The 26,056-nt window shown below is 32.1% G+C and overlaps 2 protein-coding genes across 4 annotated transcripts in view; one reads left to right on the top strand and one right to left on the bottom strand.

Annotated features, from left to right (window-relative positions):
• The window catches only part of LOC111634619 (zinc finger RNA-binding protein-like), a 96,006-nt gene extending 76,737 nt beyond the window's left edge, over positions 1-19,269 (top strand). For all 3 annotated transcript variants that reach the window (XM_023379448.1, XM_023379449.1, XM_023379447.1), the window contains exons 18-22: positions 4,281-4,376; positions 9,173-9,284; positions 18,417-18,514; positions 18,595-18,736; positions 18,813-19,269. In XM_023379448.1, the coding sequence (XP_023235216.1) occupies positions 4,281-4,376; positions 9,173-9,284; positions 18,417-18,514; positions 18,595-18,736; positions 18,813-18,898 (534 nt within the window). In that variant the 3' untranslated portion in view covers positions 18,899-19,269. The remainder of the gene's footprint in view (positions 1-4,280; positions 4,377-9,172; positions 9,285-18,416; positions 18,515-18,594; positions 18,737-18,812) is intronic.
• A 3,317-nt stretch (positions 19,270-22,586) lies between these two features.
• Positions 22,587-25,022, bottom strand: LOC111634621. The gene is made up of 2 exons (XM_023379450.1): positions 24,291-25,022; positions 22,587-23,159 (listed from the first exon to the last, which is right to left on the bottom strand). Exons 1-2 carry the CDS (start codon positions 24,560-24,562, stop codon positions 22,730-22,732), a joined length of 702 nt encoding a protein of 233 aa, XP_023235218.1. The 5' UTR covers positions 24,563-25,022; the 3' UTR covers positions 22,587-22,729.
• Between the last annotated feature and the right edge of the window lie 1,034 nt (positions 25,023-26,056).

Raw genomic sequence — 26,056 nt, 5'->3', positions numbered from 1 at the left:
ACAAGCGACGTATAATCGGGAACGACGTAAGTCGAGGTATGCCTGTAGTTAAAGGAGGGGGAGTGGAATTTGGATTAATGGAGGTTAATTGTATGATGTTGAAGTTAGCTATAATTTTATAAATTATATATTGCAGTTAGTATCACAGTTAAAAATCTCTTACATTTATAAGTTATATTAATTTTTTAAAATTATATTAGTGATGGTCCTAATTTAAAATGATTGGTAAAGCTATGAAAAATATATCAATATATTGTCATTAGATTATATATACAAAATTTAAACATTAAAACAATCTCCAGAAGACATAATGAAGCTAGTACAAACAAATAGTTATTACTTTCAAGCAGATTAAGGATGATAAAGAAATGGTTATTATGTATTTTGTAAACTTAACAATTAAAATATGAAAATATAGTAAATTATTAATTCATAGTCATATTTATTATAAAGGGCATGCATATTTGTCTTAATTTCATTAATTACAATAGTGGCTGCTCTGTTTTTATGCACTCTTTATACAAAATGAAAGAAGTGAACATATTTTGTGTGTAATATCACTGATTGTATTTTATGTTAGTACTTTTGGCTATTTTTATACATTGCAATTAACACAGTCAGTTTTTAGTAACTAGATTATATTGATGAGAAAGCAGATGGATCTGATATTGATAATTTCTGTAATAGAAATAGATATAATTATTAGTATTATACAATATTTGTTTTTTCATGACAACAAAGTCTATGGAATATTCAATAGATCATATATAAGTCTAGGATGACAAAATAATGTATCAAAAAGTTTTTTCAAATATTATCATATTTGAAAAAACTTTATGATATATTATTTTATAGTAGCAACACCTAGGAAGTATCAATATGCTTAGTAAACAAGTGCATTTTTTATGACATAATAATTAACTTAATTAAATGAATACAAGATGATTGATCTAAGCAAGGACCAGAAGCTTTTTCTTGTTTAAGCATGTTATCCTAATGATGAACAGATAGCCAGAGCACTTAGATCATTTCATACCAAGTGGGACATTTGATGCCAATAAGAATATTTACGTACAAAACACATTTTCATCTTGATGGCTATGTTAATAAGCAAGATAAGCTTTCAATTTTGGGGAACATTGAATCCACGAGTCACTGTGTCCAAGCCAGTGTATCCAGTGAAGATAACAGCATGGACAGCAATTATGTCGAGTGCTGTATAGTTAAATTTCATTAAGACTCACGGGTCCATATATAAAAGTTTCTTGGAAACCAAATTTTTCCTTTGGGCAAGGAATTATTTTGTCCAGAAATATCACTTTATACAAGATTGTGCTACTCTCCACAAGATGCATTTGAAAGTATTTTCAATACAGATTAGGATTATGTTATTGGATTAGGTTATCCAAAATTTGTGGGTAGTGGGGTTAAAAAGTTAGTGCTTTACTTTTTGATGTATATTTATCACCCTGTGTAAGAAAAATATTGTTAACAATATTGGTTTGTGGTTCAGCTATAGCTTTGGGATTCCAAAATGTCTGAAGAAAAATATTTTCTGAAAAAAAATATATAGAATAGAAGGATACTAGGAGAGAGAGAAAGAAATAATTGAGCTGTTCACATGCTAAATTGACTAACTACGTTTGTAAATCCTTAATATAATTGTTATTATTTTCAAATTTTTTGCATAACTAATTTTATATATCATTATATTAAAGCATAGCTATAATATAACAATATATAAAAATATGTTCTGCAATGTTTATTTAAATTTAAAGTTTAAAGGAAATTTTAAAAACTAATTTATATTATCAATTTTTATACTTTTTTTGTTTTGTGGAGTTAATCAATTTGGCAAGTGAACAGCTCAATTATAAAGCAGTTATAGCAGAATATCAAAGCATTCAAGAATCAAGTTTGCATTATAGTACTGTATGTTCTAATAGTAACTTCAAAGTAGAAATAAATATAAATAATAATTTGAGATATCTGCAACAACTGTAACATATAAAAATGTCTGATTTTTATTAGTGACAAAATTACAGGTTCTGCTAATATTTTTGTGGTTTGTTGGTTACATTGACAATTGAAGGAAATGCTAGTTTTAATTAATGAAAGTAAAGGTGTAATTTTTTACAATAAGGAAGTAAATATCTAAGCTTATGAACTTCTGGAATATATCTATGGACTTAAAATTAAAAACCTCTGCTCCAGATAAAAAAAATTAATTAAAAATTACTGTTAGAAAGAGAAAATTCTAGAGTTTTATGTGGCTGCTGATTGGCATCATCCACGTGCTGCATTCAATGGATCCAGACATGCTCACAAAAGTTTGGGATGAAATTCACTAACGTTTGGGCATATGCCATGCATCCAAAGAGGTCATATTAAGCACCTATGATTTAGTATGTAAAAAAACTTGAAGATTAGCCCTGTAATATAAACATTTTAAATCAGATGATTCTTTTTGAAACCTCCTGTATTATAAATTGAAGTACGTGTGTTTCAGAATTTGAGTACATCTCTATCACTTTAGATATTTTTATAACTTATGAAAGTCAGAAGTAAGTTTTCAATTTTTGTAAGAATATTTATTGAAGATAAAAACTAATAACAAACCAAAAAAAGTTTAAAGTGTTTAGTGAATAAAAAAATAAACTATGAGAGTCACGACTTGGTGCATTTATCGACACTTGGCAAATAATTCCATCATCTATTTTTAATTCATACAGAAACGCATTTCGGGCTTTCGCCCCTCTTCAGTCTGTTACATCGATAGTATACGGTATCCAGTATAGTATAGTATAAGATAGTATAGGATAGTATACGGTTGGATACCGTATACTATCGATGTAACAGACTGAAGAGGGGCGAAAGCCCGAAATGCGTTTCTGTATGAATTAAAAGTAGATGATGGAATTATTTGCCAAGTGTCGATAAATGCACCAAGTCGTGACATAGAATTAGAAGAAACAAGAAAAAGAAGACACGGTTTCGACAAATAACTTAAACTACGAGAGTGTTTAATGAATTGAAACTAAACTCTAATTATAATTTTTAAGATGTAATGAAATTAATATGTAAACCTTAAGTATTATTAAACGTACAAAATTAGAATTTCATATGTTATGAATATTTATAGAAGATTGTAGACAATTAATGGTAGAAAAAATAATTTACTTTATAAGTAATGAATATAAAGTATATGTTTCTATTCATTATAACTATTTTTAAAAAATTTTTCCTACAGTTAAGTGTACTTTAATTTTGTTGTTTAATAATTTTAAAATATTCCTGTTTAACATGATTGTGACTTAATTGTTCAGTGCTTTGTATAATAAATTTGTTTATCACAACTTAGTTATTCAAAATTTTGAATATTGCAATGTTTCAAATACTATAACAGGAGGAAACAATTTTCTATACAGATCAGAACAAATTTAGTGTAAATATAAAAATTTAACATTGTCATAGAATTTTATAAAATTATGGCAGATAGGAATTTAAAAAGGTTTTATGATTTGAATTCTGGGAAGTGAAAACATTGATAGCCTGTTATCAATAATAGAGAAATTTATCTTTTGTAATAAATCATATTAAAGAAAAGATGAAAATTGTTTTTCTTATATTTTAGTCAAAGCCGGAAGCTTTGACTAAAATAAATTTTTTAATTAAACTTTAATGATTTTTTTTATAATTAAAAATATTTGTCAATTATGACTGTCTCTCCTGAGATTAGAAAGGAAATGAAAAAATATCTTATAGATAGTATCAACTTTCTATGTTTTAACTTCTGTCAGATCCTGTTTAAATGCAGATGATAGCAAATAAGTTGTAATTAACAATTTAATGGACTGAATTTAAATGTTTAATGGGGAAAAATATCATTAAATAAATGCATAGGAATTCATGTAGTAAAAATGAAATATTGATAAATAGCAAATTCAAAGATTGAGGCTGTAAACCAGAGGCTGTCATTATACATGAGGCTGGAAAGTTGGCTTTTAGTTTATGGGGTAGCACAGTGTTATTTTATACAGTCAAATTTTAATTTCAAAAATTTAAAGAAGGGTAAATTTTTAATAATTAAATAATAATAAAACTGTGTGAAACTGTGACTCCCCATAATTAGTATTTTTCTAAATTCTTTAATAAATATCAATTTTTCTAAATAGAAAATTCTAAACTTTAAGAAAGAGTGCATGTTTTAGTTTTTAACAATATTTCTATTTTCATAGTTAATTTTATAATCAAATAATACCAAGAAATGTTTTCTTTAGGCTAGAGCGAGTGGTCTTCAGTCATGTGTCATGGTTATTCGGATTTTGAGGGATCTTTGCCAGAGAGTTCCCACTTGGGGTCGTTTAACGAGTTGGGTGAGTACAAAAATGTAATTTGTTTTATTTTTAAAAATTGTTCAGAAAGAAATTTTTATTCTTTTCATAAATTAGCAGTGAAACAAGATGTATGTGGATGAAAGTTTAACAATTTTATTTATTATTAATTTAATTAATTAATTTGGTATTAGCAAATTTTTCATATTTTTTTGTATAGTTCAAAATTATCATAAAAATCTAACAGTTATTATTTGATTTTTATGTTTTAGTTTATGGTTTATTTTCTATGCTTTTTAAAATTTTTACCATATACTTTTATCAAAGCTACAATAGAAATCTGTAAGAAAATAATTTCATAAAGAAAATTATGCTTGATTCACAATGAAAAACTAAATAAAATTAATAAATTATTTTAACATTAATAACATAAGTATTTTGATTGTAAATTTAACTTAAAAAGCAGTTTATTTTACATGCCTGATTTTGTAAAATAAATTTCAAATATAACAGATACAGTCAAAAAATTTTCTAAATAACTGACTATGAAAGTGGACAAAAATGTGAGCAAATCAAAATGTTAGAAATGAGCATTACAATGCACAAACATATATCAGTAGTACAGTAGAGCGTCGATTTTCCGAATCAATTGGGGACTGGGGTTGTTCATATAACTGATATTTCAGATAACAAATCATGTACGAAAAAATATATTAATTTATCCCATGTTGAAATTTCTCTCCGTTGCGTGTCGCTTTGCGTTGAATTTTTGTCAATGTTAAGCCTAATGAAGACTATTGTATCGTTAAAAATTATTTTTTTATTTTGTACAAACAAAATAAATATATTGAAAAATATAAAAACAATAAAAAATTATACTTCAGATGTTAATATCAAAAATGTAAAATATTTGAGTAGCCCAAGACATAGCCAAAGATTGAAGCTCCACAGCACTGGCGAAAATTTTAATTTGCCAACTGAAAATCTTTCGTATGATTGACTTTCGGAAAATCGACGCTCTACTGTAATTATATAACTAAATTACAAAATGTTTTATTTTGTTTTATCTTTATACATGGTAGGATCCAAAAGTTTGGGGACTGCAGTAATGTATGACAACAAAAGCATGTATTTGAAGTTATAGCATATGAAATTGATTCTATCAAACCTTTCCTACGTGTTCAGGGGTTGGTTTCACCCATGTCACATGATTAAATCGCGAGTGCTATTGTTTTCTTTCAGAGATAGTTATCTTTGTTTTGCGATGTAATAAAAGTGGAATTTCGAGAACAGTGCTGTAACATTAAATTTTGTCGGCAGTTAGGTAAAACACGTACGGAGACTTTAAAATTGCTAAGAAAGGTGTACGGTGATTTTGCCATGGCGAAATCAAAGGTGTACAAATGGCATTGCCGTTTTTAAAGAGGGCCGAGAATCCATTGCAGACGATGAATGCTCTGGCCGACCTTCGACTTCACGGAACGAGGAAAATGTTGAGTTGGTCTATCAACGTGTTTGCACAGATTGTCGCCAAACCCTTGAAAAGTTGCTGTGGCTACTCACTTATCAAAGACTAGTTGCCAGCGTATTTTAATGGAAGATCTTAACATGCACTGAGCAAAGGAAAAGTCATTATGGAGGTGTTTTTTGATTCTCAAGGAATTGTTCATTTACAATTTATTCTCGAATGCAGAACAGTAAACAAGGAGCATTATCTAGACATTTTATGTCATTTGAGGGAATCCATTCCTTGTAAACTGCCACAGATCTGGCAAGTGGAGACTGATACCTTCTGCATGACAACGCACCTGCACATCGGTCCCAAATGGTCAAACGGTTTCTTGCCAAAACTCAAATTAATGTGCTTCCACACCCTGCTTATTTACCGGACTTAGCCCTGTGTGATTTTTATTTGTTTCCATCAATGAAAAAGCATTTGCAGGGATGCTGTTTTGTGTCATCAGATGAGGTGAGAGCAGCATCACAGGAGGTCTTATGGGAGGTTTCAAAAAATGGCTTCCAGCAGTGCTTCCAGAATTTATATGAGCGCTGGCAAAAGTGTATCGTTGCCCAAGGTGATTACTTTAAAGGTGGTTATGCATCGGCAATATAAACTTTTTAAGGTAATGAATTTTAAGCCAAGTCCCCGAACTTTTGGATCGTACTACGTATATACATATATATATATATAAAGAGGATAAAACACAAAATAACAAATTTAAACATAAAGGAATCAAAGAATGAATGATTTATATAATGGTGCAAAAATTGCAGTAACCGCTGGCATACATTTTTTTTAAAGGTGTTTCTTAACACAAACTATTTTTGTAATTTAGAGGAAATAACAGAAAGGCATAATCAATATCATCTTTCTACAAAATCTGTGCAAAACTTGAGAGATTGCCATTCCAAAGTTTCTTTCCATGGTACACATCCTCAAATGCTTTACATCATCTCATAATTTTTTTCTTGATGTTTACATTATGAGCTTTAGTTGAAGACGGTTTAATAGAAATAACCATAAAGGATGGTGTATTTCTTTATTTATCATGCTGTCTTGCAAATCAAATTGTGAATGGTTTGCAAGAAGTATGGTGAAGAACTACCCGTGTCATGGGGAAGCAGTCAGCATTACTTTGACTTTACTGAGTTCCTGCCATAATTTCTGTACAGTTGTAGATCTCTGATGCTACCATTCATTTGATTGCTAGTTTAGTGCCAGCTTATACACTGATGCCCAAGTTTTGTTGATAGCAAAAATTTGATGGTGTTTCATCATGAATCAGTTCAGATGGTTTATGCTATGGCATATCTGTGCCACTTATCAGTTTTGGAGATGATGAGGGACCACTTTTCTGCAAATTTTTGCATGCTAATAACATTGTGGAATATGGCACACAGTAAAATTACTAATTCTGGCTTTGTTTGCCAAATGGCTCATTGTACAGTATTTATCATATTCAAGTAAAGATTGGACAAAACTGCATCTTCTATTGAAGATGCAATTTTGTTCATTCTTTGATGTGGGGGCATTCTGATCATTGTCACAAGTTCTTGATCACAATGAAAAACCTTTATCCATTGTGCAACAATATGGTAGGATATCCCTAAGTCCTAATAAATAGTATTGTGACACACAGTCACAATACTATTTTTATCTCATTGTGTAATTTAATTCTGTAAATGTGCTTTAGACTGTCTTCATGCATTAGCATTACTTGTTTCATAAGCTTACCACTCTTGTTCTGCACAAACACTAAATTAATGTTCAATATAGGAAATGCTTTCTGATATTCAATTATTTTATAAGTGTGCACTGCTATATTGCCACTAATTTTCACTCATACTCATGTATGGCTGTTTATAGTTTATGTATTATCAAAATTCGTTATTCATGCAATCTAGCTTTATCAGAAATTACGTTATAGTCAAATTATTTTATTTGTATTGAACAGATCATATTTTGATAAACTGTTTAACATGGTGTTAGCTAATTTTCTTTGGTTTTTTGCAATTTACCAGATTTGGAATATCTTCTGCACATTGCATTTTTGCTGAAATTTTTTCATGTCTGTACCATATTAGCTCTGTAATTGGTTTTATTTTATTAAAAACATACTCAGCTTTGATACTTTATTTTCTAATAATTAAGAGAAAAAGAATCAGCTAAATTAAAAATTTTATATCTATAAACAGGAACTGGTTTTTTCTGTTAATATTACTAAAATAAAAACGTGGTAAAACTTATAAATTGTTAAAGCACTTTCAGTAGAATAAGTTTCCTATCATATTTAATTTTATTTTATAACATTTATGCTTCATGATGATAAATATTGCAGTTTTTAAGGTATGTTGTTGTTGCTATTATTTAGTAAAATGAACATCAAAAGTTTTTTTGTTTCTACATATTAGCACTAGTCTCCCATGGTGCTGATGCTTTGGCTACCAAACAATAGTTAAGAAAAAAAAAATATTTCAGTTGTAATTAATAAAGAAGGTTTGAAAATTATGATTTATTATTTATTGACTTTTCAGTGAAATTTGTAAATTTATACATGCATGAATTTTATTTAAATTATTATTAAAAGTTTTTTTATACATTAAGAAGGTAGTTTTTATTTTAAACACCAAACTCAAAATGCAGACAAATTCCCTATTGAAGTTAGACATATAATTAGGATAATTCAACAGAAAGTTTTTTTTTAATTGAAATCAAAAACAATATGGAGATGAATAATGTAAAACAAGTGTCATCTATACTGTAATACTAAGTTTCTCTTAATCAATTGATTAAATCATGTAAAAAGAGAATGAATTTTTTTTCTTAATTTATGATAAATTAAACTTTTTAAATACAGAATTGAGTGTATTTGTATGAGAAAATTTGATTAACAGTACTGTTTAACAGTGCACTGACTAGATGGAAATTGCTGATTTTTGAATATTAGCTGAAGTTTAACATGTTGAAATTTTACTTAGAATGCAATTACAATTGTTCCTGTATAAAGAAATCAGATATTCCTTATGTACAAATAAATATTCTTTTAAAAAGTTCTAATTTTTCATCTCAATTGGAACAAAATTTGGTTTCATTGTTATAAATATTTTAAAATTAAATTAATAAAATTTTTGTAATTTTAAAGTTGAGTTATATAAACTATTTGAACAAACTCATTTTGATGGATATAATTATTTTATTTTAAGAATAAATGTAAATGTCTTTGTATATTATTGTCTGAGAAATATTTACAGAATTCAAAATGTTATATTTGATTTGTTTTTAATATTGGATTTTTTTCACATTCATAGTTGTTAAAAGTTACTGTTGTTAATTGTAGGCTATGGAATTATTAGTAGAAAAGGTTATAAGTAGTTCTGGACAACCTCTAAGTCCTGGAGATGCATTGAGAAGAGTTTTAGAAGCAGTAGCAGCAGGTTTACTTCTACCTGGTAAGTTTTTTTGCATTAAATGAATAATGTAATAATGTTCAAGAAAATTTGAATATAACGAAAATGAATAGTAAATTATGTAATACATGGAGTGCAATTTAGACAAGGAAATTTTCATTTTAATAATGATTTAAAAAGTAAGTTTTATGGTTTTTTAAAGTTTATTATAATAAGTAAAAGTATCACTAGTATCAAATAAAATTACAGTGGTGCCTCGTACAACGTACTTAATCCGTTCCAGGTGCACGTCCGTTAAGTGAAATGTCCGTTATACGAAACTCATTTTCCCATAGAAATACATGTTAAAACATATAATTCGTTCCGCAGCATAAAATAACCGTACTGTACCATAAAAAATGAAAATGGAGCAGACACCAATTATGCCGGATAGTCAGATGTTGTGAGGAGGAGGTGGAAGAACACTTTCTTTACACATTCATACAGATACAGACTTTTTACACATTGCAGCGGGTCTTTTTTATTGTTTTTTAATCTGAGTCAGATTCAGGAGAGGCTACCGGAACTTGTAGGGTCAACTTCTCTTGTTCCATCCTTTGTTTTTTGCCCGCTGGCTTCTTGAAAAACATGACCAAGGTGGTCTGTTTCTCTTTCTTCTTTAACACCTGTCGGAAATGACGGACAAAGGTGTCATCGTAGAGATCATTGATCCTGTTGGCCTCAGCTCTGTTTGGATAATGAGTGTTGGTAAACTCCTGAACCTCTCCCCATTCGACAAGAAAGTTTTTGTCAACTTTCACTCCTGATGATTTCTTGCTTTGTTTCAATTGAAATCACCTTTCTGTTTTCTTTTTTTTTAGAAGCCATGATGCATTATAAATGACTTAACTTGCCAGATTATATGATACGAATAATTCTTTATTAATTAAGATCACTAAACACTTCTACGAGCTACTCTCGCTCCGTTTGTTTTTTACAACCTCTTTTCGTCCCGCCACCTCGGCATCTACACAATTACATTTCGTTTATTTGAATCGTCAACATATACTGTATTACATTACATTTAATGTTTATTTAAATCATCAACATATATTACATTGCATTTCTACTTCAGATATACTAATAGTACATTCTAATAATACTAATATATCCTAAAAATAGCAGATTGTCATTGGCAACGGCAAAAGAGTGGAAACATCATTCGCACTTGTTCGAAAAAAGTCCATTGTTCGTCTCACGTAACTGCCGAACGGAAAGTCCGTTATTCGTAGCATCCGTTATTCGAGGCGTACGTTATACGAGGCACCACTGTAATTATAAATGAAAATTAGAAAAAACAAAAGTACAAAAGCAATTAATAATTAATATATCTTGTTAGATTGATTATTTAGGTTCTTATAATAAGTATCATATTACTTTCTATATTTATATAACTTTTAGAAACTAATGTATATATATGTTATACTTTTTCATTTGTTTAAAATTAGTATAGTCCAATTTCATGTGCCCTCTTTATTACCATGTCAAGGCTTCTAGATATGTAAATTCATAAATATAATATATTGCAATGCATTTTTATCCTTTTAATTTGATATCAATAAAAAGTAAAAAATGTTTCTTTATTTAATATAAAATTAATGATTGCAGGCATCACATTCATCCTGTTTTTCTTAATTTTTTTTACTTTTTTTAATCATACTTTCTTATTTTGAGAAATTGTTCTGTCATGCTTTCTGTCTTTAAATGATAATACAAGATAAGTTTCTCTAAATGAAGTATTTTCTTAATAATGCATAACTTTTGACTTTGCTACTAGTATTCACATTTGCATAAGTAATACAAAATCTTGTAGTTACAAGACAGTAAACCTTAAATTTGTTTAAATTAAAAATTTAATTTGCTTTATCTGTAATCTCAACAATAATTTTTCTAATATTTATTCAAGTCCCAATGAAAATCACTAGGGGAAGATTATAGTTCTAGGTTTTTTTATGATGCTTTTTTCCATTAAATTTGGAGAATGTTTACTGATATTTAATTAGCAACATTAACTCCAGGTGTAATATGTTCAATAATGTTTTTTATTTGCACTAAAGTACTTTGATTTTGATGTATAGTACTTTCAGCTCTGATAAAGCAGGACATTTCCTGAGTTTTATTATTGTGTCATTTCATTAGACAGTGGAATCCCATTTTAAGATTTATCCTGCTTATACATTTTTTGGAGCACTAGTTGGACTACTAAAAGAATTAAACTTTGGCTTCAATTTAATGTTTCTTGATTTTACACTATGATTTTTTTGGAACTACACATCCAAAGATGATTTCAGTTTAATCAATTTAAATTAATCAGGGTTTGTACAGACTTGGAAAGTTGGGTAATAAGATTTTTAGCAGGAAAAGTCAGGGAATCCATAAATATTGCAAAATTCACCCGTTTCTCTCACTCCTTTTTGATTTGAACATGTCTTTAAATTCAGTTAGGTATAGGTAGGTCTATGAAAACTGGAGTGACCAAACAAATGACAAAATTTGTTGCATTACATCTCTTAAATGATAATCTAATGATTTAAATTTTGTTGGATAGAAGGTTTATTAAACATCCTTATTTTAAATGGTGGATAAGTGGGGTTATGCAGCTGTGTGAGGAGGGGTAGCACTGCATGTAAACACTGGAAATTGTGATGTGATGTGCTGTGGCATTTGGGCAGTGAAACTTTGGATTGCAAAGAGATAGGATGTTGAAATTGGTGTAAATTTGTACAGAATGACAGGACTACAACAATAATTAGCAATAATAACTGATAAAATAAAATTTGTAAAGTTATAAGTCGATAACTGTGCTGGTTGAAGAAAATTTTCATAATGTCAAAGAAATTGCAAAGGAAATATGAATAGAAATGTAAAAAGCATATCATTACAAAGAAAAATTTAAAAGGAATCAGAAAAGCCCAGAATGACTAATGCCAAATGATGCAGATTGTATAGTGTGTGTATGTGTGTAAGAAAACAGTGTGTGTCAACTTCAACAATATTTTGATTGCATTGCCACCTGAATCAATAGATATTGACTTAGTATTTATTCATTCTAAGACTTTATTCATTCACACCTTATCCTTCTTCTAATAACACAAAGATGGATTTGTGTCTTAAACAATTGTAAATGTTGTTGAAAAATAAAAACAATCCACAGTGATGATGCAATGGAGATTGTTTTTATTGGCTTTGGCTTTATAATGCATCAAATTTGCTGAGACATGCACCTGGAATAACTTTCTTGAACCCAAGTTTGTCGTTTATGATGGGATTCACTGTTCTGAGTGATATGCCAAGAATGTCCACAACCACCATGAATTGGTTCATCACATGTGCCACCTGCTCTGGGGTGGACACATATGTAGGGTGTACACTGCGCTCCTTATCTTTCAGACTCAACATGCTCGAGTTGCCAGTGCATACAGTCCACACACACCTCCTGACAATGCTAACATCAACACAAGCTTTCCCATAAGCAGCGCTCATTTGATGGTGGATATTAATAGGTGGAACACCTTTCGCCATCAGAAATTTGATTATAGCAAGTTGTTTTTAAGTTTGTCCGTGTATTATGACATTTTGCATTCAACTACTACAAAGTCAGTGGTGCCATCTGAGAAATGCCTACATCATCTGGAAGCAGGAACTTCAAATTTTCTCTTGAATGTAATATCTTTCACTCTCATCAATTAATAAATGAGTTAAAGTCCAGGAGGCACAACTTATTGAACAACTTTCATATACAGTGGAACCTCGGTATACAACCTTAATCTGTTCCTGGTGTTTGGACTTATACCGAATAGGACGTATACCAAACCAACCTTTTCCATAAGAAGTAATGTAGAAATGATTAATCCGTTCTCATGTAAAAAAAAATGGCTGGCTTTAAACACCTCGCTTTCCTCGCTAGTTTCTGCTTGATTTTTCATGAGACAGCATGTATCCTTTTTAACTTTCTCGCAAATAATTTCTTCTGATACGCTGTCGCCGGCACACTGTTTTTCAGTTATCCAAAGCAAAAGCAATTTCTCAACATGATCTAATGTCTTCAATCTATGTTTAGAAATTGATTTAACCCCTTTCGCAACGTTAGCAAATTTAATAATGTCTTTATTTTTCACGATTGTAGATATCGTCGTTCTTGGAATACGGAATGCAACAGTTAAATCTCGTTAAATCTCGAACACGCGTGCCACCTTCATATTTCTCAACAATCTCTTTTTTCAGTTCCGTTGTGTTTCTAGTCATTTTTTTATTTTTCTGTTGCCCTTTTGCAATTCATGATTAATACAGATAATAAAATGTTACTTACAAATTAAAATCAAAAGAAATCTAACAAAGTTATAAACCGTAGCACTGTGAACGTCTAGTCTAGTGTAGTACACCGATAGTGTTACTTGTTCATAGATGGCGCGTATAATTGAATTAAGTCGTATACCGAACAAAAGTCGTATACTGAGCAAAATTTGTTTCGTCCAAACAGGACGTATTCCGAATTGGACGTATTCTAAAGCAGACGTATACCGAGGTTCCACTGTATTATAGACTGTACTTACAAAATAGTATGTCAAATATGAATGAATTTTCAAAAATTATAGTTAGAAATAATAATTTGTAAGCTTTTGATTTTGTTATGTTGTTAATTTTTACTCTAGTTTGCATATGAATGTCTTTATTTATCCATATTTTTCAAAATTTGTTTTACATTCATGTGCATATAACTAATGTAAATTAACAAAATACTTAATTTACATAACTTTTATTGTGGGATGCATCATTATATTTATTATTATGTGGTTTGTGACTGAAGGGTCAGCATTGTATCCGTGGTGCTGACCCTTCAGTCACAAATGCACACCTCAAATTCGAATTAGTGCAGTATTACTTTTAATAATTTAACATTCAGGACCATATTAAGGAGATTAGTAGAATTAAAAGAATTGCAACAAATCTAGGATACAAAACTGCCACAATAGAAGGCCTGGTCAAAGGTTACAGACAACATAAAGGCAAAAAACATACTAAAGTAGATGCAATTAACAAATTCAGATACAATAAATGTATAGGAGGAGTGATGAATGAATTGAGTACTTATAAAAATGCAAGAATGGTATATAAAAGAGCATCCAACATCTGTAGCTTAATAAGGAACGATAATGACAGCGTAAAAATGCAAGAGAAAGCTGGAGTTTATAAAATACCATTTGAGAATCAGGAATTGGGAATAGCAAAGGATTATGTTGGGTGTAACCAGAAGAAACTTAGCAATACGTCTGCGAGAACACAAATACAATGTTAATAAAAGGCACAACACCAACATTTTAGCAGTCATGGCACAGACAGAAGGAGCAAATGTAAAATGGGATGAGGCAAAAATCATTAAATGGTCCAATCTTCATCCATTTCATTAAAAATGGAAATATATAAAAGTAAAATGAAAAACCGTTGCATAAATGCCAAGAATGCTAATATGCTTCTAACAACATGGAAGTACTATACATGATAGAAAAAACATGGGGATTAAAAACCCTTAAAGCTTGTAGTTTTTATTGTGTTATTTATTTATGCTATTTAATTTATTTTATTTACTTTTATTTATTTATTGTATTGATTTATTTTTTTCATTTATTTAATATATGCAATTATTGTAAAAATCTTTTAAATTTAAAATGAAATGTATTTGAAAAACATTGAGTTTCATTTTGGAACGGTAATTGTAAGCCTGAAGATGGCCTATAATAAGTAGGTTGAAAATGTTTGAGAATAAAATAATTTATGCTTGACAAAAAAATTCAGGTGTGTTGTTATAATTAAAAGTAATACGAGGGCTGTTCAAAAAGTATCGGACCTTTGGTTGGCAAAAATACATTTATTGATTTTGAAGTACAAAACCCTAATCCCCTTCAAAGTAGTCTCCTTGGTAATGTATACACTTCTCCCAGCGTTCCTGCCATTGCTGGAAACACTGCTGGAACGCATCTTTTGGAATGGCCATCAGCCGATCCGTTGCATTCCGCACAATGTCTTCTCTTGACTAAAATCGGGTTCCTTTTAGTGGCATTTTCAGCTTGGGAAATAGCCAAAAGTCACACTGAGCCATGTGGGGAGAGTATGGAGTGTGACGAACCACAGGAATGTTGTGTTTGGTGACGAAAGTTCGAATCAGATGCGCAGAATGGGCGAATGCGTTATCACGATGGAGCTGCCAAGTTTTGATCAACCATAGATCCGGTTGTTTGCGTCGCACAGCATCAGAAAGACGACAAAGGATCTCCTGGTAGTACTCCTTTGCGATGGTTTGGCCTTGTGGTGCGTACTCACGATACACCACCCCACAAGAGTCGAAAAAACTGTCAACATGACCTTGATATTGCTGTGGACCTGCTGCGCTTTTTTTTTGGCCTCGAGGATCGTTCCCGAAAGCCTGCTGAATCTTGCGAATGGTTTCCGCTTGGGTATCGCCAAGCTTTTGGCAAAATTTGATGCAATATCGCTGCTCACGTTGTTCAGTCACTTTCCAACTTAGTGGAATCCGACGAGAGCTCACTACATGTCCTCACTCATTGGCCGACTGCCAACAACTGACGCTTCCTGCAGACGGGAAAAAATTCAGGGCTGTGCATGGCTGTCCCCTCCACAACTCCACCGAAAGAGGTCTCCCACATATCATTGGTTTACGTGGAAAAAATAAAAGTCTGATACTTTTTGAACAGACTTCGTGTACAAAGTATTTCAAAAATACATGGCATAATCTCAAGGATAAGCTCTTTAAATGTAGACAATAAAAATAGTTTATATCCACAAAATTTTGGAAATGCCTGATTTCTGAGTTATTAACAGGAATGTCTTGTCTTCGGGTAATTTTCTTCATCACAAGGTACTGACAGAATCTGTTAAGTTTTCTGTTTTGACTGTGTATTCAAATCAGGAGTAAGCTGATATGCAATCTAACAAATGTGGAAAAGTTAAATATGTTGGATCTGTGTTGTTATAAACTATTTTTACTGTCTACTTATGAGGAAATCATTCCTGAGGTTATACCATTTATTTTTGAAACACTATATTTAAATATTCGATAGTATAATTCACGAAGTATAGAAATTTTTTTTAGTCTAATGTGAATTTAGAAGATAGACAAGTTTCATGTAAGAGATTGCATTCTATAAATAGACAAGGAGGAGTTTATAAAATAGAAAGGTATAAAAGTGAAAACACACATCTCAATATATAAGATTAAACAAATCTTTATCTACAAAATAGATGCTCACAATTGAGACTGCTTTTCTATCATTAGTTTGTATCTTAGAAATGACAAAGTTTTGTAAAGAAGAATTGTATAACTCAATATAAAATCAGATTATAAAGAAAAACATTTTAGATATATAGAGAGAGCATAATCAATATTATGATGTAAGCTTAGAGGAAAACAATCTTAAAAAGATGATAGATTTTTTGTTTTGAAAGTATTGCATGAATGCATTTCAAATATTGGAATAATTTTTTTTAAATTTTGTATATAAATTTCCATGACAAATTTTGTTTTATCCTATTTGTCCCATTAAAACTGAGAGAATTTTTTTTTGTATTCATTTACCTTAAACAAACTAGAAAAGTATCTGCATGTTTAAGTTATTTATAAGAAAGAATTGATATTAATTTTCACAAATATTAACTACACATTTTTTCAGGAATACAATTCTCATGTAAATTATAATTGCAATTGTATTTGCTTCTGTCTTAGATTAGTTTAAATCAGCTAATAAAAGTTAATGTTCATAGCAATCCTGGAAAACTTGGCATTTTCATGATTTGGAAAATAGATTTTTATGGAAATTGCTGCTCTGTGTTATTGTTATATTCTTTTATCCAAGTTAATTGATTAATTGATGCAGTGTGAGTGCAAAGTTTCATTCATTTGTGATATAGAAATTTTCTATGACATCTAACTTCTTCAAATAAAAGGGATCATTCAGAAACAAGTTATCAGACATTGAGTGCTCACTTTCTGAATGAATTAGTTGGCTCAGAGTCCATCACTTATCAAACAGTCAGTGAGCATCTGTTAAAAAATAATTCCTGGCAGAGATAGAGATTACATAACGTATTTTTTGATGATGTACTGTTGTAGGTGAGTGTGTGTGTGTTCATGCATAAATTTAATTGATGTTAATTAAATAGAAATTAATGTTATAAACTTCTATCAGTTTATAATTTCTGGTTACAATTAGGTAGATGTGCTTTCTGTTGATTGTCCTAGAGGAGATATTTTGACCTGTAGGTGGTCAGCTGTCTCACTATTAAGGTCCAATTTATATTACCAAGCCATTAGTCCTGTTAAATATTTATGAATTGTATCCAATGTATAGTACTAGACCAAGAACTGAAAGTTACTCAGTGTAAATAAGTACAGTACATTGGACACAATTGAATAAATATTTGACTGTATTGTGAGTAGAGCATGACAGACCATGAGTTGATTGGTGGTGTGGATTGGGCCTAAGTTACTAGAATTATATTTCTAAGTTAAAACTTAAATATAATTCTAGTCTGAGTTATGCATCATGTAATTTTTGACTGTAATATCAGTGCACTGATTGGCAAGAGATGGTAATTTACTTTTGTCATCGACTGTAGAAAGAGTTTTATATTATGATCTTAATAATTTTGCTATAAGTACAGAACAAACTTAAGATCTTACAATATTAGGGCACTGGAAATTTTTGGCGATAACACGGAAATTTGGGGAAATTTACGTGACAAACTGCTACGGACCCTGATAAGTTGTTTGGTTAAATGATATGTTTACACACTAACATTTCCATTTTTAGTAGACAAATGTGTAGGCAGCTATCTTATGGATTGCAGGCAAATTAATCTACAAATGTATGAATAACAATTTGAATTAATATGTTAGACTTCAAATATTTTTTCACGTTTTTTATTTTGAGTAAAGTAACATATTTGTGTTAATTATTCATCCCAGATAAAAAAAAAAGTTAGTATATAAATACGTGAAAATAAACGTTTAAATATACATAAAAATACATGCACACAATATTTCATAACAACTAACAAGTAAGATAAATATTCCATCCATTTATATGTAATGCAAATTTAACTTGTATGATTTATTTACAGGTGGACCAGGATTATTTGATCCGTGTGAAAAAGAACCTCTTGATGCAGCTGGTTGTTTAACCAGTCAAGAACGTGAAGATATAACAGCCAGTGCACAAGTTAGTTTTCGTATTTACAAAAACGATATATTTATCATTTATATATTCATAGCATTTACTTTATGTATACTGCCTTACAGCACGCATTACGTCTTATTGCTTTTCGTCAAATTCACAAAGTATTAGGCATGGATGCTCTACCGCCACCCAAATACCCTCGTAGCCAATTTCCCCGAAAGCGTAGACGCGACAATAGTTCGGGAGAAGGGAATGATTCGGAAGGTAAATACGAGTAAATTACAAGCTAAACTTTTGTTAAACATATCAAAGTTACTAATCGTTTTCAAATATTTAATAGGAGCGGATGGCAAGAAAGATAAAAAAGACGAATCTGATAGCAAATCGGAAAATATGGAAACTACCGAAAGTCAAGAGAAACCATAAAATTCCTACCTACCAAGATATAATTCATTCCTTTCTTGTATACGTAGACTTAAGGAAGCTACACGTACAATAATAAAACTTGCAGTTACTGAACAGTTTATTAGCTACATTGTATGCCATTGTCATCTTTTGCATCTAAGTGATTGTGAACTTCCCTTTGACACCATTACCACTGTTGCATATTATAATAGAAATATCATTGTTATTTGTTTTCATAATTGTAATACTTAGTTTACATAGATATTTTTAATTCATGTATTAAGTACACATCTTTAAAGACTCCAATCTGAGAGTCTATTGTAAAAGCATATTTGATTTTATTCAATATTTCATTTCTTGACAAATAAAATATAGAAAATGTATGTAATATACGTTTGTAACAATTAGTTGAGTTTTTTCAAAATAAGTAGCTAACTACTAAAAAATGATTACATATGTATATCATGTATGTAATTTTTGATTATATAAATTGGAACTGGGCGGTAAAGCTCTGAGATTTTGACGATATGCGGTTGAAATATTGTTGATAAATTAGAAACGTCAAGGTTATTTTCTTGTATTGAAATTCAGAAAAAATTTAACAAAACAAAATTTAAATATTTCGTTAAAATAAAGTAACTTCAACTGATGAAAATAAACAGTTATAAGTACTTAAATACATGAAAAACACCAGTTTTTGACGTGGAATTTCATGTATTAAGAAATGATGAAACTTCAGTACTGTTTATAAGAACACCTTTGAACAGATTATTAATTTCTTATCACATGGAAAGAAAAGATTGTATTAATATAGACCTAGGGTTTTCGGGAAAACATTTTTCACGGCCGTGCACGAGCAGTTACAGAAAATGTCTTGTGATCGCACTCATATGAAAACAATAAGAATCTGTGGTAACGTGTGCGCGCGCGCGCGTTTAGGATTTCATTGTCTGATATGACCAATCAAAAATTGCCAAAACGACTGATAGTGATTGAAAAGCTACAAAAACGGCTCCCTGGATTTAAAAATCGCGCAGAATTGACCTGATGACCACATTTGAAGATCTTTGATCTAGACCAGGGGTGTCCAAGGCAAGTTCCAATGCGGCCCAATAAACGTAAACAAAATCGACAAATTTATTTATTTATTTATTTCAACGGCATAAACAAAAAAAGTTTCACAAAGCCGTAAACCTTATAGATATTTTATTTTTGTGTGTAAAAGAAAATATTTTCAAATACTTTGAAATGTGTGATTGAGAAAGGAATACTAAACAAAGCTGAGTTGTGATTTAAAAGACCTCGCGTTTCTTTATGCAGCGCTCGAGAAGCGCTTTACAGCGAACACACTGAAACTGGTTTCTAATTGGCCAACACGGCTCGTGACGTCATTTCGCTACACTCTCGCTGCATAAAGAAACGTCAGATTATTGGCAAGCGCCAAATCCGACAGAGGGCGCTGTTTTCAGCCAAGATGGCTGCCGAAACAGGTAAGGAACCGACCATGTCTTTGTTCAGTGCCTGAGCCGATTCAGGTTCCATCTGTGGCGTGCCATGACATTTGATGACAGGGAAGCTGGTTTCTGTAAGAAGCCGACTTCCAGGGCAATCAGTTAATTACGCGTCAGTGATGGTCTAGGGTCCATTCGTATTCGTTTGTTCGATAAACAGTAAAAACCGTACTTCTCTAAATGTATTTTTTATATCACAATTACATTCTGAATCGCTAGCCACGATATAAGGGCTACAATTAAAAATAAAATAATAATAATTTACTTGGTGAAATAAAATGTGTGGTGGATTTGGTGCAAAATAGTCTTCAATTGTATGAATATACTTTTAAAGAAAATTATAATTAAATACTGTATAGGTTTGTAAAGAAACGTACATAAAAATAACATAAAATATTCTTTACGTTTTAAATCTTAAAACAATCCACTTAGTCAAATAGCTCCCTACGAGTGACTAATGGATGAAATCAGAGATCGTCCTGCAGTGCATGCATGCACGCGGGCTGCCAAATCCCGAGTGCCGATACTGGTCAATGTCAAATGCCTCTTTTGTCGCATCGTTTATATACCTCAAAGGACGCGACAGGGTTGTTGTAGATTTTAAACGTTTCTCGCCATAGCTGTAAAAATCTAAATATGTTAAACTTAATAGATTGTCCGTCATTTGTTTTCTTTAGGACCAGGTGTCCACGGAAATTTTCAAAATTTACTTTTCAGTCACTCTCATTGAACTGGAAAAATTTCTGCCTTTATTACATTTAATATTACGAAGAAATCAGTCCCACTGCACTCGGCTAGACTAGTTCGGTTAACCACCAAAGTTTAATAGCATCAATGCCTCATATGCTTCAAGCTACTGTATCAAATTTTATTTCTTAATCATTACCTCATCCTGAGATATTAACTCTTACTTGTTAGATATCCTATTGTCTCCTTGTTATAGCTTGCGGATAAGAGGCATTGATGCTATTAAACTGGTGGTTTTGAGTCGCTACTAAGAGAGCGAACAAGCTTTCTTGGTAGTGACTCAAATTGACAAATCTTGTGAAGTAACGACTCGAAAGAAATTTTGCTAATAAAATGGCGTGTTGTGACAGATGCCAAATTTTAAAGTTCGTAGAACGGGAGATTTCAGAGGTCAAAGATTATCGTCTATCCAACATTCGAAATACGGCGAAGTTCTTCTTGCCAAATTTTTTAAAATGCCTACTTTTCCCCGTTTTTCTTGAAAAATTGACCCAGCATATCTTAACGTATTATACCTTGCACAGAAATTCTTCTCAAGAAACAATTAATAACGACAGTACATCGAATTTCGGATTCCCATTATAAGTATGTAAAAAATTCCATTTAGTTCTATTAATTATTATTATTTTGTTAAATACAGGAGTATTTTAAACTACATTAAAAGTAGCATGTGTAAAATACCCTTACCACGTCGTCTTTTTTTTTTACGTAAGTTAATGTTTTCATTCGCAGTGTCTAGCTTTTATTATAATCTCATTCTACTATATTCACATTCTGTATTTATCATTGGAATGTGTATTACATGTGTTAATTAATAAATTTCTGCTTTTCGTGCACATTCGATTTAATATATGAGAAATACTGGTAAAGCAATCATTTGGAATATTTTTCACTTGCTGTGTTTACTTTTGAAAAAAATTTTATGTATATAATTAACAAAAAATCATTTGAATACAAGTAAACGAATCATTACAAGAATTTGAATTTAAATTTTAATGTCGAAGATAAGTCAAAAGTAAATTGTTACCAAGCCTCTTCGGCCATCGGTCGTATCGACCGATGTTACCGCTTCCCGGGACGTGGACCCAGAGGTTGGATTTTGGGAAGCGTGTTCGTGTTGTGAAACGGTGTTGTTTATAATGCACGTGAATGGAATCATTGGTGATTGGATGCGATGAATGTATCGTTGTTTGAACTGTGTGTTTCAGCGTGAGTGATGTTGTTTATGTGCGTGGATGTGAATCACTAAACTAATGTGAGTACAACAAGGGGGAAAAAATAAAAACCCCTTGTCTTCATACATCTAGATTAGTAAATTAAATTTAAGGTTTTAGTTTCAATGATAGTATAACAAGAGGAAAAAAATAAAAAACCTCTTGCCTTCTTATCTTAAATTAGTAAATAGAAAATGAAACCTTAAATTTAAATGTTAATATGACAAGAGGAAAAAATAAAAAATAAAAAACCTCTTGCCTTCTTATCCTACGTTAGTAAATTGAAACTAAAACCTTAAATTTAAATGTTGTTAGTATGACAAGAGGAAAAAACAAACGAAAAAACCTCTTGCCTTCTTATCCTAGGTTAGTAATATCCTTCAGAAATAGCAAAGGAAAAAGTCGTTCGCATCTCTTACGAAGCGACGCTTTTTCCTTTGCATCCTTGCCCACACCGAACGAGAGGATCCCACTCGTTGGAAAAGAGAGGAATGATCGAAACATTCCTCCCCTCCCAGTGCGTCAAAGATGATGTCGTCAACATGGAGACATTTCACCTTTCGAAACACGTCCGAATGGCGAAATGCCTCCTCTCCGTTCAACGCGGAACAGAGAATGTTGTCGACACCTCCTATTCCTGAAGGCGATCCAGTGAAGGAAGAACCCCTTCCGCAATCGATGGAAGAGAGTTCCTCTCCCCGCTCAAAGGGGGAAAAGACCCTCTCTTCATCGATTGCGGAAGGAGAACGCCCTTCACACTTCTTCATCTTCTTGGGCCGCAGCCAACGCCAAAACCGCCAGCTCTTCATTCTGTAAAGAAACAAAAAATATATATTAATGGGATTCGGATATATTTAACAACTGGGTACAAGATAATACTCACGACAGAGTTCGCGCTAGATCCTACCGGAAATTGCTAGAACGTTCGAACTCCATTTGCAGTAGAGACGACAAAAAACACGGACCAACCCGGAACGAAGAAACTCTCTTTCGCGTAATTTGTATTTGTAGGACAGAAAAGTAAAGCTACACCGCACGTAGCGCAGCCATGCGAAAAAGACATTCGTATTCGATCGCGAGCCCAAGTCGTGATAAGTGTTTCGTTCTACAGCAACTTACCCTAACGTGCGTACAAGCAGTCCGTCACCTAAACGCAACGACAGCACTTAAGAGTTTCGTGCAAAGAAATTTCGTACGAGAGTCGACGAAAACACAACACGTGTCCGGGACACGAACGTTTAAGTGGCAAAAAGCATTTGCAGAGGGTTACGTAAGTGTGGAATATGGACTGCACTCAGAAATGACCACATTGTGAAAAGAGACAGCTTAAGGAAAATAATTCTTTGTGTTCAGCCTGTATAGATAACTATTAAGTGTATTAGAAGTCGCACAGTTGCAGACAGTTCAATTCTCGCAAAGTGAGCCATTGAAAAGCGTTGTAACTAATACATAGATTCAATGGAGAAGTCGGGGGTCAAAGGGCGAAATTTTTGACGTCCAGTTTGTGTCGAAGGAACATCTCATGCTACAGAATACGGTCTCCGTTTAACCTTCGGCCCATCCGGTTTCGAGTGTATATTTTAGTTAAAATTACGATACTCTTTGCGATGCAATTCGTATTTAGAGTTAGTATTAAATACGTTTTTAACTGAATTTCTATATATAAGATCCTTATTCTTTGACCGTGTTTATAAAATATAATCTAAATTAATTACGAAAATAAACCAATGAACAAATACTTAATCCTTTGCGTCCATCGTTTTCGGGGCTTTGGTCGTTTAAAAGTCGTTTCGGATGGTAATTCAAACGAAAAGCACAAGCGACGGCAGATTTAAACGCAAATATGCAAAGTCCGAGTCGGCCTATGTCGTCTCCGAAAGTTGCACTAAACCAAACGAAAATAAAATCTTATAGCTAGCTAAATTCTAATTAAAATCTTACTTGGTGTAATGTCGGCGTCCACAAGTCTTCTTAAAACCACGTTCGGGTAGCAAGGAACACTGAAAAAGGCAGAAAACACAGCAAAAACCAGAGCAAAGAACGCACACGTCCGTTGGGCAAGCGAAAAACGTGCAAAGTGACGCAAAATCGTGTTGCAACAATATGCGTTTCCATAGAAATAGCAATTGTTGCGAGATTAGAAAGCTCGCAATGAATTCGAATGCGATTGACGTCATGGATTCTTTTTGAATTTTAAGGTTAAATATCTGCATTTTTTACGTTTCTATCCCCTGAGTGACGACGGACTGGGATAGACAGACTCCCTACCATCCTCCGCCTTCGGTTTTCATTCTCCACAAGGGTTAGAAGCGAGATTTTCTGTAATCGAACGTCATCTTTACCTCGCCACCCCCAAAACTAGAAGAAATTTTTCCTCTCGTTCGTCGAGTATTTGCCGACGAATTTTCCGATTGATTTTTATTAAATTTCGTAAAATTTTGTTAATCTGACGCCACTTTAAAAGCGGTTACCTGACGTCATCGAACGTTGGTTATATTAAATATGCGTGTTTATAGTTTAGTTACGTAAACGTTAAAGTAACTTATATATTAAATAAGCGAATTTTATGAATTTACCTGACCGATAGAAAATATCGTATATACACGAATATACACGATAGAAAATATACGTATTTTACACGAACAATCAAATATAGATCTTTCTAAATACCCTCAAACAAACCTTTACATATGCAGCCGTAATTTAATAGATAAATTCAAACGTTTTCGACCATATTCAATGGTCTTTATCAAGAAAAAACTGAACAATCGAACTTCGAACTTAAAATTTACGTTACCAATACAAGCGTTATTTTTGGAACGTTTTTAAAAAGATATTCTATCGTATAAGCGCCATCTCTACATATTGGCTGTAATTACAGTAGTTAAAATAATACCAGTAAAATACATTAAAATACAATAAAGTGCAGATAGAAACAAAAGTTAAGAGAGTTGCCGCTTTGCTAACTTTCTTGACTCTTATAGTATGCATGTTCGCCATGCTGCCGATATTTTGCTTGCATCCCGGAAGTTGATAGCTAAACCTTTTTGGCTTGTTTTGCAGATATGCCAGGCTTCAGCGTATCTGAGGTGCTTTTTGTCGCGTACTATTTGTATCAATTTAGCACGGTCCCACTCCGCTTTGACCTCTTGTGGGTCGGCTAAGACGTACGTCGCCAGCGCTGTGCATGGCTGCTCTTTTCTTATATTTCTCTGATGCTCTAACAGCCTTTGTTTGATGGATCTTCCGGTAGCCCCGATGTAGAACATCATATTCTGCCTCCGTGTGTCTGTAACCGGGATTCTGTAGACTCCTGGAATAGTGTTCTTGTCCACAGCATCTTTGTCTGCCCTTAGCAACTGATAAATAGTGGGACTCCTTTTGTATACTATTCTTTTCTTTGTAGCAGCTCCTATTCGCCTATATACGTTGCTTAGCGAGGCCTTGTACTCCATCGTTGTGAACTCTTCTGTATTTTGTAGACTTCTCATCTTGCTACGTGTCTTACATAGGCTTTTTATAGCTTTAGTATTAATCCCGTGTCTCTTAGCTAATTTATTGATATAACCGAGCTCTTCGTTTCTGTCCTGGGTACTGCTGCAGTGCGAATAAGCTCGCGCGATGAGCGCCCGGAATGCTGCTAGCTTATACTTAGGCGGGTCGTGTGAATTCCATGGGATAAATATCGGGTTGTACGTAGGCTTTCT

The sequence above is a fragment of the Centruroides sculpturatus genome, unplaced genomic scaffold (genome assembly GCF_000671375.1).
Source record: "Centruroides sculpturatus isolate CEXI.00-Female unplaced genomic scaffold, Cexi_2.0 scaffold950, whole genome shotgun sequence".
NCBI lineage: Eukaryota > Metazoa > Arthropoda > Arachnida > Scorpiones > Buthidae > Centruroides > Centruroides sculpturatus.
The sequence above is the reverse complement of the archived record's forward strand: the minus strand, read 5'-3'. Positions and strand labels throughout refer to the sequence as shown.

Excerpts from the sequence above, each read along its gene's own strand:
- LOC111634621 (XM_023379450.1), bottom strand. The coding sequence starts at position 24,562 with ATGCAGATATTTAACCTTAAAATTCAAAAAGAATCCATGACGTCAATC. Across the intron at positions 23,160-24,290 it reads GGACGCCGACATTACACCAA|AATGAAGAGCTGGCGGTTTT; the intron begins GTAAGATTTTAA and ends GTTTCTTTACAG.